General features: G+C 63.6%; 1 protein-coding gene across 3 annotated transcripts in view; it reads right to left on the bottom strand.

The window, feature by feature from the left end:
• Nucleotides 1-79: 79 nt before the first annotated feature.
• NFIC (nuclear factor I C) overlaps nt 80-17,585 on the bottom strand; it is a 52,698-nt gene continuing 35,192 nt past the window's right edge. The window contains exons 5-11 of one of the 3 annotated variants that reach the window (XM_058537706.1): nt 16,844-16,967; nt 16,091-16,215; nt 12,062-12,187; nt 10,328-10,512; nt 9,624-9,771; nt 7,578-7,663; nt 80-3,255 (exon numbers count right to left, since the gene is read on the bottom strand). In XM_058537706.1, the coding sequence (XP_058393689.1) occupies nt 3,238-3,255; nt 7,578-7,663; nt 9,624-9,771; nt 10,328-10,512; nt 12,062-12,187; nt 16,091-16,215; nt 16,844-16,967 (812 nt within the window). In that variant the 3' untranslated portion in view covers nt 80-3,237. The remainder of the gene's footprint in view (nt 3,256-7,577; nt 7,664-9,623; nt 9,772-10,327; nt 10,513-12,061; nt 12,188-16,090; nt 16,216-16,843; nt 16,968-17,585) is intronic. The other 2 variants (XM_058537704.1, XM_058537705.1) reach the window with 2 other exon arrangements.

Raw genomic sequence — 17,585 nt, 5'->3', positions numbered from 1 at the left:
GAGAAAAAGACAACGGCACGGCCAGCCACGCGGACCCAGGCCTGTGACGCGGTGTCCCCCCCGGCCGTCCCTGCCCCGGGCGGGGCCCCCGACGGCTGGCCTAGACCTACAGGGACAGACAGACAGACGGATATTGCATATATCGGGTTTGGTTTCGTTTTTTCGTTTCAGACCAGATACCCTCCGTAGTCACAGCTGGAAGACGCAGAAATGGGTGTTGGCTGGAGGCAGAGTGGGCAGGAGGGGACGGCCACCCGCGGCCGGTCTCTGGGGAGGATGGGGACAAGTGGGTCCTTTGGCAAGAAGGAGGGAGATGCACAGGGGGGAAGAGGGGGCGTCTCTGGGGATGGGGGGGACAGCAATTTGACCCTGAGCCGGGGGGGGGACGCCAGCCTGCATGAGAGGTGGGATGGGGGGTCTGGCTGTGGGCAGGGGGGCCACCCCACGGGGGCCCGCCCGGGGTTGTGCATGCGTGGCGTCTGGGGGCTGGGCGGTGGCCCGGGGCCAGGGCACACCCCTGAGGTCTGTCCGCTGCCGTGGGCGGGGGGATTCAGAAACGACCCCTCTGGAGCCCGGGGGTGGGGGAGCACCAGGGCGCACCCCCACGGCTGCAGCAGGAGCTGGGAAGCCGGGGGCGGCGTGGGGCGGGGCGGACCACGGGGCCACTGTTCTGTGGGTCGCTTTTTTAGCGTGATTTTCTTTTTAAATCCTTATTTTTTGTTTTTTGTTTTTTTACAAATAGAAATACATCCCTTTTCAATTTTTACTTTTTATTTCATGTCATTGTTTTGTCTTTTTTTTTTTTTTGACTACACGAGCAGGGCATGCAGCTATCTCTGTGCGCTGATATTGTTTAAAGGTAATAATACTTATTATCGGAAGGCAAGGCACATCATGTGGTAGAAATTTTCGTGCAAATTAGGAAACATGGAATTTTTTTTAAGGTTTTTTTTTGTATCTTTTTTTTTAAAGAGGAGGGGGGAGTGGTGGGGGGCTGGGGGGGGGCATAGAGCCAGGTATCGTTTGCCATGCAGTGTCGGCCGCGGGCCGACTTCAGGAGCTAGGTCAGGAATCCTCGACTAAAGCACCATGCACGTAGGTAGCGGGGGGCTGCCAGGCGCCCCCCTCCCCCCAGCCTCCCCGCACCCTCAGGTTCCCGGCGGGGAAGCTTCTGGACACCCCTCCTGGCCTCCCGGAGAGCGGCCCATGCTTTGGTCCCCAGCGGCCACCGGTGGCGGGGCCCTGGGGACAGACGGACGGACCCAGGGTTCCCGGAGCCTCGGGGAGGACGGGAGGGGCGCGGGGGGGAAAGGTCCTGGGTCTTTCTCTCTGATCGAGTGGGTTCGCGAGCCCCTCGGGCTGGTTTGGGAGGAAAGTCCGGTTTCTGGGGAGGTGAGAGGAGGCTGGCCGGGCCCGGGGTGCCGGGACGGGGAGAGGAGGGCCAGGCGGGGGCAGATGAGGCGGGGGCCCTGCCCAGGGCAATGGCTTTGGCCCAGGCCCCGGCGTGGGGGGTGTAGTGGGGGGAACTATTCCCCAGCGCCAGGCATGGAGGAGGTCGGGGGGCTCAGAAGGATGGGCCAGGAGGGGTCCCCGAGTTCGGGCCTGGTGACCCTAGAACACCGGACACCCCCTCCCAAGCCCCCCCACCCAAGATGGCCATCCGGGGGTGGGGTGGGGATGGGGCCGGGGAGCCGGGGTGGGGGCCCCCGGTGTCCCTGGCTTAGTGTTTTTGGAGCGGCTCAACGGAAAATGCTTAGCAGATGAGAGGTCCCCGACGCGGCCGCGGGGGCCCCCCGAGGCGCCGACGACCCCCAGCCAGGACCCCCACCCCGTCTGGGCTCGTGTGGACCGCACCCAGCCGGCCTTCTCTCCCGGCTGCGCCCCGCCTCGGGGGGGGAGAGAAAAGTGCAAACCGTGGCCCCCCTTCGGGCTGGGAGGCACGGGGGAGGGGTGTCGCTCCAGGATGTAAGGCACTGGCAGAGGAGGCATATGGGGGGCACGCCGGCGTCCCCAGGTCCCACCCCCGCACCCCAGCACGGCAGGACGCTCGGGGGACCCCAGTTCCGCCCCGTGGGCCCACAGGGGGCGGGGTCCCATCTCTAGCTCTGAGGGGGGCACAGCAATGAGGGGGAGCGACTGAAGGTGGCCGGGCTGCGGGGAGAGGTGGAGGATGCCCACTCGCGTCCCGGCTGGACCAAGGGGGCGGGCGGTGGGGATCAGGCACTTAAACCACTCGCTCTACCCCCCCACCTCCGGGGCTGAGGCGGGGGTCCTCCCTCCCAGGGCTCGGGCGATGGAGACCCCGGATGGTGCCCCCTCTCCGGGAGCTCTGGGTCTGCGGACGCCCCTAGCCCCTTCCTCGGAAAGTGCATTTCTTACAGTGTGTGCAATGTGGGTCCCTCCCCTGGGGGTGGGAGCCGGCGGGGCGGGGTGCGGGGGGGTGGCCTCCTCTGCCGTGGGGGGTGGGGGGCTGGGGGTCAATTGCATAGACTTCTCCTCCCAAACGGGCCGGCCCGGGGGCCCGAACACATGTCCCCGAGCGACCCGGCGAGCGCACGCTTGGGGTAGGCGCAAGTCCCACGACGCGAAGGTATCTGCCACGTGTTGCGTCCCCGGCGACGCCCGGGGTCTCCCCACAGCCCTCTTCTGCCCTTGTGGCTTTCCCACCTGCCCACCCCGCCTCTGGGGCGGCCTCTGCTGGGGTCCTCGCTGGCCCCCTGGCGCCCACCTCCCCGCTTGGCAAACCCCATCATGGGCGCTGTCCCGGCGGTGGCGGTGGGGGCACGGGGACGGCGGCCTCACTGGGTGTCCTGCCCCGTCGCTCACCTGGTCCTGGGCGGAGGTGGGAGCGGGTGCCCGTGTCCGGAGCAGCAGCAGCCGCGAGAGGAGATGAATAACTTAGGGAGGCGCCCGTGGTCCTCCGAGGGGTGGCGGGGCCTGGCCCTCCGGTCCGGGTCCGGCCGTGGCGTCCCGAGAGTCTGAAGCGTTGTTGCCATCTTTACCTCTTGTCGTCTTGGTTGGGTGGGTTTATTTTTATACTTTTTTTTTTTCCCCGTTGGTCTTTTTTTTTTTTGCCTTTTTTTTCCTCTTTTTATCCTCCTGTGTTCTGTGTCTGTGTGTTTTATCTGTTCTGCCGGGCTGGGAGTCGGGGGTGTTCTTGCTCGCTCTAACTTTCCACGGAAAACGTGGCCCAGGGGCCCCGGGGACGAAGGAGCAGGGCGTGCGAAGAAACCTTTCCTATCCCAGATACCAGGACTGGGCGGTCGGCGGGACACACGGAGGGAGAGAAGGGAGAGAAAGAGACACCGGGTCAGGCTGGGCCACTGACCTCGCTCCTGCTGCCCAGGCCCACCCACCTCCCTGTGACCTGTGACCCCTGCCTCCCCACCCCAGACCTGTCACAACCTGCTCGGTGTCCCTGGGCAAGTGACTTGGCCCCAAGCAGCCTGCCAGATGAAAAATCAGACGCCCAGTGGAATCTAAATCGTGGATAAACCTTTTAGCATAAGTATACCCCATGCACCTTGTGGGATACAATTATGCTAAAAAAATTTTTTTCTTCTTCTAAAATTCTTTGTTTATCTGGAATTCAAGTCTAGCTGAGCGTCCTGTAGTTTTGTTCACTGAAGCTCTGAGCCTCACTGCCCCGGGTGTGACTGGGGGAGGGGACGCAGAGGGAAATGAGCGAATCATTAGGGAGTGCCAGCACGTCCAGGCACTGTGACCAGGGCTGTTTCCTTTTTTTTAAAAACATTTTCCCATTTAATGAACCCCCCTCCAGAACCCCCGTGAAGGAGGGACTCTGCCCCCAACATGCCATTTCGCAGTGAATAAAATTGGGGCTCAGAGAAGTCAAGTAACTTGCCCAAGTCCACCAGCGCGGGAGTGGCAATGCCGAAATTTGAACTCAGGCTCATGTGGTTCTGGGCCTCGCCTTTCCCCTGCCCGGGCTGACCCCTGAGCCCCGAGGGGGTCATGGGGGACCTAGGCTCTGTGGGGGAGACCAGGCCGGCACGGGTCTCCACAGGGAAGCCACCGTGCAGACCCCTCCCCTGGAAGTGCACCCAATCGCCCGCGTGTCCCGGGCCCAGGGACCCCCCGCCCCACAGAGGTGGGCGAGTCCTGAGCCCCCTCCTCCGCTACTGTACATCGATCACGCCCCCCTCCCGCCAGGCCACTCTGCAGCCAGCCGCTGGGCCATCCCATCGACCTGGCGCCGTGGCTCCCAGCCCCCCACCTCCAGCCAAGTTCAAGTTCATCTTGGCCATTACCTCATGTCTGGTTTCCGTTGGCAACCAGACAGACTCGGGGCGTGACCCTCCCCACAGTGGCCGGCTCCCCGGCCCTCCCTCCCTCCCTCCCGGCTCCGGCCCAGTGACGGGGGGCACCCTCAGCTCCACACCCCCTTCGGCTGACGGGGAGACCGAGGCAGTACGGTGCCAGGGGTGGGTCCGGGCTCTGGCGGCCCCCTGGCTGGCTGGGGCCCTGGGTGGCTCTGGGCATGTGGCTCAATCCCTCCGGCCCCCTGTTTACTCATCTGCTGGACATGCGTGATGGGCTCCTGGGCAGAAAGTGTGGGTATAAAGTGCTCCGCTGGGGGGACCCCATCACGCAGGGGAGGGCGGGGGCGTCAGAGCCCACGGAGCCCACTCGGGGGCCAGAGCGACAGACAGATGGCTCAGGACTGGGGGACTGATGGGGAGACGGAGGGGGGGATGGGGCAGGTATTGATCTGGGGGGATCAACCGACAGTGATCAGGGGAGGGGATATGGATGGGGGGCAGTGGTTGGGGAAGGGGATATTCATCAGGGGAGTGGCATTAACGGGGGGGGGGGGGGGGGAGAAGGATACTGATCAGGGGAGAGAATACTGATCAGGGGAGGGGCACCGATTGGGGGAGGGGATATTGATCAGGGGAGAGAATATTGATCAGGAGAGGGGATACTGATCAGGGGAGGGGATATTGATGAGGGCACGGGATATTGATCAGGGGAGAGGATATTGATCAGACAAGGAGCACTGACTGGGGGGGCGGGCAGGAGACTGAAGGGCGCGTGTGGAGGGAGAGAAGCCACTGCGGGCTGGAGGAGGGGCAGAGGAAAGCGAAGCCGCCAGGAATAACGAAGGCAGGCAGAGGCAGAAGTGCTGACTGGGCCAGAAAGCAGAGGCCTCAAGCTCTGAGCCCTCTGCGCAGGGGCCCTGCGAGGGGGGAGCAGGGTCTCCGGGCTCCTCCTCCCCACTTCCCTCCCTTCAGGGTCTGCGGGGTGTGGGGTGCCTGACCCCACCCAGGGACTGGGATGCCCTCAGTCCACGGACCCGTGGTCCGGCGGGGTCCTCTCCGAGACCTGCCCTCCCCGCTCACCCAGATTGGGAGCCTCGCCTCCCTCCAACCCAGGCTCCTGGGAGTCTCTCACCAATCTGTCACCTCCCTTCCATGCACCCCCAGAAAGTTCTTTCCAATTCCCAGACCTGGCTGCCCCCCCCACTCTAAACCCCTCCGTGGCTCCCCATGGTCCCCGGAACAATGCCCACGTTTGAGATCTTCAACATTCCAGCTGTTTCTCCGCCACTCCCAGCCTCGGTCAGGGCCGAGCCCCCTGCCTGGACACCGTCATCCTCTACCAGGCCAGCCTTCGCCATGGGGCTTCCCCCCGATGCCCCCCACCCCAGTTCCTCCACGCCAGCCCCATCCCACCCTCTCTGGGTCCCCAGTGGGCCGCTGGTCGAGGGGGCGACGAGAACAAGTAGAACCACAGGTGCCGCCCTTGCCTGCCTCGGTTTCCCTCCCCTTCCAGGCCACCGCTCGGGGGTCCTCCCATGCACAGGCTGGTAATGAAGGAGATGGGTGCAGGGGGAAGGGAGGCTGAGCAGGGCCTTCTCCGTGCCGTTTTTATCAGCTTTGGTTTCTGAAGCAATTAGGACGTTCCCAGTCTCCCTTGGGGAGGGATGTGGGGTGGGGGCAGGCGAGGAAGGCTCGGGGGTGGGTGGGGGGCAGGGGCGTCCACGCCAGGAGTTAACAGACCATGGTCATGGGAAAGCAGGGAGTCCTGGGCCCCCCCAGCTCTCTGGGTGACCCTGACCACATGCCCCTGTATCTGGATCTCGCCTGGGGCTCTGAAAGGCAGGATGCTTAAAATTTTCGGGGCACGCAAGGGTGTGTGGGGCAGCCTTCGCCTTTCGGTGCCCTTTCTGCATGAAACCGGTCCCCTAACGCTCCAGGCCTTTCAAAGACTCCCTGGGAGATGCCCAAGGCCAGAAGAAGAGACCGAGGTTCAGAGTGGGTAAAGCAGGGCCTGCTTTAGCCCTAGTCTCCTGACCCCAGCACCCCCTGCTGAGGCCTGGGCAGGAAGGGAGGGGACGGCCGGGTCCTCCCCACACGCTCTGGCCCCCCTGAGCCGCCAGCAGCAACCAGGCCAGCATCACAGGGTCCCCAGGGAGCCAGGCTGTGGCGGGAGGTTCCTTGGGCCTGGTCAGCATGGCTGATTCCGGCCTCACCCGAGGATGGGGGATGTGGCCATCTCTCCACCTCCTCCCCACACCCTTCCCGTGGACTCTGCTGCAGGGAACCCTCCCACAGTGACGGGAGAGTCCGAACGTGACCCCCGGGGACCCCACAAACCCCCATGCCCTGTGGTTCTGGCGATTCAGAGACCCCGGGGAGCCCTGAGCTGGTTTCTCTGTGCATTTGGGCCTCGGAGGGCCCGCGGCGGCTGGCGCTGCCCTCGCCAGGGACGGGGGGGGGGGCGCGTCTTGGGGGTCCACCCACCACCTGTGGACACCGTCTGCCAACACCCTCCTGGCCGGCACACGGCACAGATGTGGACCCTGACCCGAGGCGGGTGCCGGGGACACACGGGCAGAGGAGCTGAGGCCACTGGGAGGCACGGGTCTCAGTTCTGGACCCATCGGGGCTCTGCCCTCCACTGCTGTGCAGCCTCAGGCAACTCGCTCCCCCTCTCTGAGTCTCCTCGTCTCGTCCTAGGCCTGCCTCCCTCCCACACCCTGGCGCACTCAGCTGCAGCAACACCAATTCTGCCTCCACTGCCCGCTCCCCACCTCACAGGCTGCAGCCTGGGCTGGGGGCGCACATGCTCTACAGAGAGGCCGCACCCCTGCCGCGGGCTGCCTCAGTTTCCCCACCTGTCCCCGCCTCCTGGAGTCCTCTGCCACCCCCTGCCCTCCTCTCCTGGGGTGCCTCCGGCCGGCGGCATGAAGGGGACGAAGGCTGGGGGATTGAACGCTGGGGCCGATGTGCTGTGTGATCCTGGGTGCACCCCTCGCCTCTGCGGGCCTCAGTCTTCCCGTCTGTCTGATGGGCCCGTGGAGGAGACACCCCCAGCCTCGCAGCAGCTCTGCCACGAGCGTCTCCCGGCGGGGAGTGGCACGCAGGGTGGGGGCCCTGCCACATCCCCGGGCGTGGGCTCGAGGCCCTGGAAGGGACGGGAGGCTGGCCTCCTGCCCCGCTGAGTGGCCACCGTGCTGGGGGCGCGGCTGGTGGGGTGGCCGGGCCCCCGCAGCAGGCGGCCCCTTTGCCCTGCCCCTCCCGCCCCCCGCCAGCCGGCCTCTCGGCCCCTACCTGTGCCTGATAACTGCCCGCCGGATCCCTTGGTCCTAATCCCACAAAGGAACGGTTTGCAGGGGACGTGCCGGGCGGAGAGTAGGCTGCGAGGAGGAGAGAGACCGAGAGCCCGTTAGCGGAGGGGCCGGCGGGGGCCCAGAGAGGGCGGCCACCGCCCAGGGTCACACCGCCGGGCCTTCATGCCCAGCGTCCGGCCGCTCCGGGCACCCCGGACAGCCCCCTCGTCGGGGCGCCGGGGGCCACGCGGGTGGGGCGTCGCCGAGAGGGAAGGCCCGGGCTGCGCGATGCGCAATTCAGGGGCCGCCGTGAATTATTCAGGGCGATCCACCGCCCGGCCCAGCCCGCTCCCCGCGCAGGGCGCCATGCACTACGGAGGCGCTTGAGTTATTCATCTTCCTCCCGGAGAGGCTGCCGGGGGCGGGGGCCGCGGGATGTTATATTTATACCCATATTTATTTATTTATAGTTTAAGCTCGGCGATTACATTTGGTCGGCGAGTGAGTGAATAATTCACGGCCCAGGGCTGCAGGGGGCACGGGGGCTGCGGAGGGTCCGGCCGGGGCGGGGGGAGCGGGAGGCAGCGAGGCCAGGGGGGGCTTTGGGGGGGCAGGTGGGAGCTGCAGTTAAGATCCCGGTGCAGGGGAAGGAGAAGGAATCCGTGTCTGTGCCACATCTATTAAGTGCCTACTGTATGCCAGGCACCGGGCATAACCCTACTTAACCCTCCGTGGCCTCAACGCAGCAAACATGATTATGTCCCATTCCACAGATGACAAAGCAGGCAGACAGGTGACCATCGACATCACACACCGACTCCGCTGTGCCCCTGATGTCACACTCGACGGCCTCCCTGGTCGAGCTCACCGACTCGCCCCCCACCGCCCGCGCAGTGGGTGCTCAACCGTCCCATTTTCAACTGAGAAATCTGAGGCCCAGAGAGGGGAGGACATTGGCCCGAGGTCACACAGCATTGGAACCCAGCGCCCCGCACTGTGCCTGGCATCCAGACGAAGCCCGTCAGCACGGGCAGCTGCCCTGGGTCTCGGCAGTGGACGCGGGGAGAGATGCTGGGGGCGGGGGTGCTACCCGTGGGGAGGGGGCGACGGGGCCCAGGTGGAACGGCGGCCCCTCCTGCTCGGCGGGGGGAGGAATCTCATCGGGGAGCGAGGGAGAGACACTCACGAAGGGGGTGAGGGCAGATCGAGACGGCGGGGAGAGGTCCGGGGGCTCTGGGATCGTCTGCCCGGGGCCCCTGAGTGGGGTGGCTCGGCCTTAGAGGAGGCGGGACACCCCGGGCGCCGGGAGGATGGGGTCGGCCCAGAGCGAGGCAGCCTGCGGAGCGTGGACGGCCCACCCCAGCCTGCTCGGGGGTCCAGGGAGAGGCTGGGCGCACGGCCACCACTGATGGGGTGGACCCCAGGACAGGGATCCGGGAGCCGCTTCCCAGCCTGGTGCAGCCCCCGACTGGGGTGCACGAGGGGCCAACAAGCTATAATCTGGAGCCACATCCAAAGGGTGGAAAGTTCTAGAAGGTGAGGAGACCAACCCAGGGCCTTCCGCCAGGCTACCACCTAGAACCACATCCAGAGGGCAGAAAGCTCTAGAAGGCCAAGTGGGCAGGTAGGGACAGTCCTGTCTAAGCTGTGGCCCAGCCCAGGTCACCAGCCGGAAGAGGGCCCAGGGAGGCCGTTTTTTCCCGAGAATCCAGAACTCTGGAATTTTTACGGGAAATGAACTGATTTTGAAACAACAGATTCTCATCTTCCACAAACAAAAGGTGTCTGGGGGCCGCGTCTGGCCCTCGGGCCGCCAGTCTGAGATCCTCGTCTACTGCCAGCTGCTCACGACACAGAGGCGGCTCGTCCTGCCGTGCCCTGAGGCTGCGTGGACCTGACCACGTGGCCCCCAGGCCTCCATCTGGGGACCCACCGAACTCGCCAGGGCGCACCAGGCCGGGCCTGAGCCCCGGCGGCGGGGCTGGGGAGGGGAGGGGCCCCTCGGGGACGCCCGCCCTGCCGCGGGCTCCGCTTCCCGGGTGCTTACAGGGCGAGGTCGGCGACGAGCTTCCTCCCTCGGAGGTGGCTTTGGCGGCGGGGGGGAGCGCCAGCCGCGGCAGCCCGGGGGGCGGGGGAGCCAGCATCTGAGCAGAAAGGCAGTGACTGGACATTTTGAGCTGACCACTTCCACTCAACTGGGGGGAACAGAGAGACACGTGGTTAAGGCGGCCGGCGCCCCCTCCGCCTCGGGCTGCCGTCCGCGGCCCCGCCGGCCGGGGAGGATCTGGGGCGCCCGGGACGGGTCTGGTGGGAACCACGGATGCCCGCGGGCCCCAGCCTCCTGGGACGGCGCGCCCGTCCTCTCCTCCTTCGGCCGCCGGATACCCACTCTCTCTCCTTCTGCACGATGCCAACATCCCTGGACCCCACGGGGGCCCGGCCACTCTGTCTCCTTCACCGGGACCTTCTCCTCAACCGCCTCGCCCGCAGCGCCGAAATCCCAACGGCCCCGAGCACCCAAAGCCTCCGGTGCAACCCGGCAGAGCCGGCCTGAGCCGCGGCCCCGGGCCCGTGTTGATTTCGGGCGTCTCGTAAAGCACGTGCCGTCAGTGCCAACACCAGAAAGAGCCCGGCTCCAGGCGCCTCCGACGGGGGAGCGGGGCCCCGCCGTCCACCAACGCATGGCCGCCCGAAACCGAGGCTGCCCGGCGGGGGGCCGCCCGAGCGAAGCATCAGGGCCCCAGAACTCACCGGTCCAGGCTGCTGGCTGGCCGGGTCGCAGGCCAGCGAGACGAGATCTTTGAGTGGGTCCTGGGGGTTGAGGTGAGGCGGGTAGCGGATGGCCGTGTGGGGGAAGTAGGTGGAGGCCGTCTGGGGCAGGATGGAGGTCGTGGGGAAGTGCAGGGCCGACGACGGGTGGGGGCTCCGGGCGATCCCTGCGGACACGGGGCGGGGGGGCGGTCAGTGTGTGCACGGAATCATAACCACAGCCCGCCGCGGGCCAGGCCGCGCTGTCATCCACGCGCCCCAAGTCACCGACTTCCACTCTAACCCCACGGGCTTCGGTACAACCCCCCGGTTTTGTTTTTTTTTTTAAACAGAGGATGACCTGGTGGCTCTCAGAGGTCGCGACCCCTGTCGCAGGCCATACGGCAAGCAGGAGGCAGAGCCAGGGGTCGAGCCCAGGCCATCTGGCCCTATGGCCCAGACTCTAACTCGGGCGCAGCTAGCTCTTTCCATAAAGAGCCCGGCAGTCAATATTTTTTTAAAAATTGAGATATAATGTGCATACCATAAAATTCATTCTTTTAAAGCGTATGATTCATTGATTTTTAGCCCATTCACGGGGCTGTGCAACCATCGTTACAATCTCTCTTAGAACATTTTCATCATCCCAAAAAGAAGCCCTGTCCCCACGAACAGTCACTCCCCACTCCCTCCCCAGCCCCTGGCAACCATGAACCCACTCTCTGTCTGTGGATGTGCCTGTTCTGGACATTTCGCGTCAATGGAATCACACATCGTGTGTCCTGTGTCTCGTTCTCTCACTGAGCGTCGTGTGTTCGGGGTCCATCCAGGGTGTGGCTATGTCAGGGCCTCACTCCTCTTCACGGCTGCATAATGTTCCATTGCCCTATTTGCTTTTTTTTCTTTTTCTAAACAACTCAGTGACTTGGCATATTCACTCTGTGACTCCAGAACACTCTCATCCTCCTAAAACAAGCCCTGTGTCCATTTGCAGTCACTCCCCCTTCCTCTCTCTCTCTAGCCCCTGGCCAGACAGTAAATATTTTGGGCTTTGGAGGCCATTTGGTCTCTGTTGCAGCCACTCAACTCTGCCCTCGTAGCCCTCGAGCTGCCACAGATGACATGTAAATGCTGGGCGTGGCCCTGTGCCAATAAAACTTTATTTACAAGAACAGGCGCCGAGGGCCCGGTCTGCTGGCTCCTGGTCTGAACGGCTGTGCTGTTTTGATTGCTGCCCGTGTGTGTGTCTGCCCTTGTAGGGAACTAAGTCGTCACCATCCTAATAACGGGGGTACCAGGCGGTATTCCAGCTCTTATCACGACTTAACTCATTCAGTCCCCAGGATGGCCCCAGAGGGGACATTTATGAGCCCAAGGGACAGCTGACCCAACGAGGGCCGGGGGCTCTGGGTAACACTGCGTGGCCTGTGCGTGTCTGGCCACACGTCGGGCGTGTCCACCTCCTTCTGAGACCGCCCGACCCCGTGGTCTGTCTGTGGGTCTCTTGAGCATGACATAAGGGGAGCAGATCAATGGGCAAACCCCCAGCTGCGATTCCTTCTTGTTCAGAAGGGGAAACTGAGGACCCAGAGACTGGTCAGGCCCGGGCGCCCTCCACCACGGCAGCTCCAAGTTTTCTAGCCCGGCCGGGAGGCTACAGCAATGGGACTCGTGGTCAGACGGCCAGTGGGACTTCCTGGCCACAGGGGGCCCGATCAGAGGGCTCGGGGTGCTCACCGCTGTGCACGGCGATGACGGGCCGGTGGTGCTGGGTGAAGCTAGAGAGGCGCGGCGAGTCCTGGGGGGACGGGCTGTTGAAAGGTGACTTGTCCATCTCTGTCTTCTTCACGGGCGACGAGATGCCTGTGGGGACCAGAGGGTCAGGGCACCGGGGCCGGGCCCTCCCGGGGAATGGGCGGGGAGGAGGCTGGCCACGTAGACTGTGTGCGTGTGTGTGCGTCTGTGTGTGCGTGCGCGTGTGCGGGAACGAGGTTAGGGCCGGCCCCGCTCACCCGGGAGCTTTCCCAGAACAGCCTGTCCTGATGGAAATAGCCGGGTGGACCCGCCCGCCGCGTCTCCACGGCCGGAGCTTCCTGAGCCGGGCCTGCGGGATTGGGGCGGGGGGCCCCTGGGTGGGTTGGAGGGCCCCGGCTGTGCGCCCCGCTGGAGCATCCCATGTGCTCAGCCAACACACCCGGAATCTTCCATTGGAGCGACGGCCGTCTGGCTGACCGACGCCTGTGTGTCCCCCGTGTAAGCACAGACTCGCCACGTGACACGCAGGCCCGTGTGTCCCCCACCCGAGCCCTCATCCTTTTCCCACAAACGAGCCCGTCCCCGCGGGGAGGCCGCTCCACCGGGTGGGCCCTCCAGCCGTCCGCGGGTCCCCAGGGCCCCGGGACGCAGAGCCGCCCACGGGAGGGGCACGCAGGGCTCTGCTGAGGGTGGCCGTCATCCGGGGAGCAGGACGGTGCCCCTCGGCACTGGGACACGGGGGCCCGGTCATCTCTGGGGGCCGTCCTGGGCTCTGCGGGGGGCTGTGCAGCATCCCTGGCCCCAGCCACTCGATGCTGGGAGCACCCCCAGTGTGACAGCCACGGGTGTCCCCAGACGGGCTGGTGTCCCCTGGGGGCAGAACTGACCCCCTGCGAGTCTGAGCCTGCTCTCACGTCACCCCACAACCGTCCCAGGCAGGGGCTACGGGGTCACCCCCATTTCACGGATGTGGAGGCTGAGGCCTGACGGGGGTGTCACTTGCCCGGGCCACACAGCCAAGACGTGGGGGGACTGGGGCTCCGCCCCCCCTCTGGAAGCCCACGGGCCACGCTCCGCCACCCCTCCTGCCCCCGAGTCCAAAAAGAGACGGGAGAAGCCCCCGGGGGACAGAGGAGGGAGACGGGAGTTGCCTGCTTCACCCCGTATTATGACTGCCCGTGGGGGGCTGTGTCCCCTGTGGGAGGGCCACAGAAGTGGCAAGAGCAAAGCACTCTGGGAGCTGAGCAGAAGGTGCCCTCGACTGGGGGAGGTAATCAGGGAAGCCCTCGGGAGGAGGTGGCCGGGGGAGAAAGGGCACTCCTGGTCTGGAAAGGGAGCCCCAAAGGCTTGGGGCTGGCCGCGGGGGTCTTGCCCGGGTGGGGCTGGCTCGATCCCCCCAGGCCTCTGCCCCTCCCGGCACCGGGGCGTGGCTGCCGGGGGTGCGGGCTGAGCCGAGCGCTGCCGTGGCGGCCACCGCAGAGGAAGGGGGAGCACTGTAATCAGCTTAACCCCCTTAATGAGCAACTAATTGGTGGCTGTCTAGACAGGAAGCTGGAGGAAGCCGGGGGGCGGGGGGAGCAGGAGGAGAAGGGAGAAGAGGCGGGGGGACAAGGGGGACGAGGAGATCCGAATCCATCCCCCCACCTGGCAGTGAGCCCCCGGAAGGCAGGGACAGGCTCACCCTGAGGACGAAGCCCTCAGGAGGGAGTGAGTTTACCATCACCCGGGGTAACCAAGTGGAGGCAGAGGGGACAGACCCCCTCGGACACTCCCTTCCAGCTCTGGGACGCCTCATCTCATGCCAGCGGCTGCTAGGGGGTCCCTCCTTGTCCCGCTCCCCATTGCCACCGCTTCATTCCAGGGCAGGAAGGTCAGACCCAGCCCTGGGGACTCCCTAACATTTCCTTCCTTCTTAAGTTTTCCTTTTCTGAGCCTCCTGATGTGGAAGCTGGTTCTCGGTCCGCAGCCTTTCCCTTTTTCTAGTCCACAGCCTTCAGGCTATCACTTGGCCTCTGAGGGCTGCCGTGGCTCCATCAAAGGGGCCAACTTCCGCTCTCAGCAGGATACCCTTTACACAGGACAGGCCCTTCAACCGCAGCCTTCCTGAGAGGTGGATCTGCTCTCCTTCCCTTCCTTAGTCACAGGACCCTTGAATTTGAAACGGGCACACAACTGCCCAAAACAAGACTACAACTCCCAGCGTCCCTTGCAGCAGAGGATGGCCACATGACTAACTCAGGGGCACAGAGATAAGCAGAAAAGGTAGGTGCAGCTTCTGAGACTTATTCTTAAAGGGAGAAGACATGCCCAGACTTGACCGTTCTTCTTTCCTGCTGGCCGGAACGCAGGCATGATGGCTGGCGCTCCAGCAGTTATCTTGGACCACGAGGTGGGAATGGAAACCACGCTCGGGGGAGCATAAGGATGGAGCCTACATCCCTCACGTCCTACTTGTCCAGGGCTGCTGATGGCTGGACATTTACTTGCGAGAGAAATGCACTGTCCTTTTGGGGTTTCTGTTTCTCACAATCAAACTTAAAGCTTACTGAATACATGGTCTTTATAGAGAAAAACCTGACAGAGATGGGGAATCCACAGAGACAGAACCACAGAGACACTCTGACCCATAAATTAGAGCCTAATAAACCGAGAGACAGATCTCCCTGAGTTAGGTGCCTGCTAACTGTGCAAGAGAGAGACCCTTGGGACCTCAAATGTCATAACCAGATGCACTAGAGACCGATTCAAAGAGATGGGAGTTTTATAAAGACACGACCAACAATAAGCTCTCCCCTTTCCTGGGCACATTCGGCTGTTTTACGCACATCCTATCCTTTCCTCCCTCTAATGCCCCAAAAGAAGAGTTACTTCATCACTCCCATTTTGGAAATGAGGAAACCGAGGCTCAGAGAAGTCAAGTCGCCTGCCCAAGGTCACACAGCCCACACAGCAAGTCCACGGCAGAGCTGGGATTCGAACCCAGGTCTCTCCCATGCCTGACCCTGCCCTCTTAATTGTAATGCTATACCGCTTTCCAAGAATCCTGTAGGTGCGGGATGTTGTGTAGACAGATCTTTATAAGAAAGCAGGCCCTGTGGTGACAGGGAGGAGGGAGAGAGGAGGAGGGAAGAAAAAACAAGCCCTAGGGTTTACGGGGTGCTTATTACGTGCCAGGCCTGTTTTAGAAACACCAAGGATATTAACTCAGTCCCCACAACAACCCTATAAGGTGGGTACCAGTGGTATCAACACCCTCATTCTACAGATGAGGAAACTGAGGCTCAGAGAGGTGGCAGGTGCCACCAGAAGCCGTAAGGGCTGGTGGACCTCAGATCCCACGTTTGTAGCCACCAGGCTGTGCCGTGGGGTGAACCCTCGAAAAGGGAGAAGGGACAGGACAAGGTGATGCTTCTAAAATTGGGGGAGACAATGAAAAAGATACTCTGGGGCAGACCCTAGAAGAGCAACAGAACAAAATCCCCCTGGAAGAGGCCGCTGTTCGGAAAGAGACGGGGCTCCTGCAGATCTGGACTCCAGGGAGGAAGACCCCATGGGGATGGGAATCTCGGAAAACGGGACTCACTCCAAGGAGGACCCTAATGAAAAGGGATCCTACATCTCAGGACCCTCCAGCCGGGATCCTCTAGATCAGAGTCTATGGCAGACTCCAGGAAGAAGCCCCCTGTGGATCAGAATCGCTGCTGAGTAAGTTCTGTGGATCAGCACCGCCACAGAGATAAAACCCTAAAAGGAAGCGGGCAGGAAATCTGGGCGAGGGATAGTCTCCGCCCTCCCCGGCCCGAGCGGAACCAAAGAGCTCCGGGATCGCGAATCCAGACTTGACTTCCAAGCGCACGCAGCCCTCGCGACTACAATTCCCAGGAAGCCCCGCGGCTCCGGGCCGGCTGCCCGCCCGCCGGCGCCTGCGCAGTGCCTGCCGGAACACGTAGTCCCCGCCGCGGTTCCCCCGAGCGACCGGAAGGCCGGCTCCGCCCCCGCCACCAGCCCTACCTCCTTCCATGTCCTCTGTCCAGTTGCGGCTGCTACTCGTGGGAGAGCTGGGCGAGGTGTAGTAATCGCCGCCGGGGCTCGTGTCCACGTCTTCCTCCATCGAGCCCGATTTGTGCCGCTTGCTCCTAAGGAGTGAGTGAGGAAGAGCGCAGGCCGGTTACCACGGAGACGCAGGGGGGCGGGGCAGGCGTTGCTACTTCCGGTTCCCAGGGGGCGGGGCAAGGTCTCTCGCGAGACCTCACGCGAGAGCTGGGTCTCAGGTAACACCTGTTCCATCCTGCCCATTGCTCTGATGGGACACCTGGGGCCAGAGGCAGGAGGGACCCAGCCGAGGTCACACAGCAAGCCAGCAGGGTGGACACCAAAGCCCTGAAGGCCTGGCTGACCACTTGGCCTAGTATAATCCTCAAGAACCCGGTGGGATTCTGACCCCATTTTACAGATGAGGAAACTGAGGCATATGCAAGGTGACCAGGTCACAGTCACATGGCCTATCTCAGCAAGAACTGGTGTCTGCATTCTCATGCAGTGTCAAGGGCTGGGCACGTGGGTCTAAAGGCTGTGGGAGCCCAGAGTGGGTCTCAGGGCTGAGAAAAGGGGCACTTGGGGCTGGGTTTTGAAGGATGAATAGGAGTTTTCCAAGTGGAACATGAAAACAGGCATAACAGGGAGAGGAATGAACTAGCTGGGCCCAGATGGAGGTGGGTGAGGGGTTGTGAAATGCCCCAGGTGGAGGTGGGGAGCAGCACCTACCCACTGGAGGAAGTGCTGGGTAGCGTTCTTCTCATGCCGGTGCTGGCTGGATTCAGGTCGTACGCCAGGTGCCCCTGCAGCTCCCCCAGGGAGAAGTTGGGTCCTGTTCCAGTCACCACCGGCGCTGCAGGGGGCGACAGAGAGGGGAATGAGGGAGGGAGCAGTCTGCCTAGGAGGGGTGGGGAGAGCTGTCTGGGGGCTGTCTGTTTGAAGGGGAACCCTTTCTCAAATTGGCCTGGTTCCTGGTTTGGCGGAAACTGGCCTCATTCTACGGATCAGAAGACCAAGGCCGTCGAGAGAGGCCAAGGTCACGCTGTGAGGCGGAGGCGTAGCCAGAGCTGGAGGCCGAGCTCCCCGGCACTCCCAGGAGCCAGGCTCCGCTGATCTGGGCAGGGAGGGCGGTGGTCGGGGATAAGGCAGGGCAGTGCCCAGAGCTCCCTGGGGCGGGGTTCAAATGGGGGTGTCTGGAGGAGCGGAGTGGGTCCCCAGCAGGCCCATAGGGAGGGCAAGGGGACAGGAAGCAGAGTGGGTGGGGGTGGGCCCTCTAGGGGGGGACGAGGGAGGCCCCAGCTCCTTCAGCCTCCTCCACTCAGCATTTGGAGCCTGTTTCCGGGGAGGAACGTGTCACCCTGACCTTAGGCTCTGGGAGGGGCCTGGATGCCGCCCTTCCCAGGAACCCCAGCGTGGTGACAGGTGGCTGCAGAGGACGAGGGGGATGGGGGATGGGCTCCTTCCTCTTCCC

Source organism: Diceros bicornis, unplaced genomic scaffold (genome assembly GCF_020826845.1).
Source record: "Diceros bicornis minor isolate mBicDic1 unplaced genomic scaffold, mDicBic1.mat.cur scaffold_67_ctg1, whole genome shotgun sequence".
NCBI classification, from domain to species: Eukaryota; Metazoa; Chordata; class Mammalia; order Perissodactyla; family Rhinocerotidae; genus Diceros; species Diceros bicornis.
Note: the sequence above shows the minus strand (reverse complement) of the source record. Positions and strands in the feature narration are given on the sequence as shown.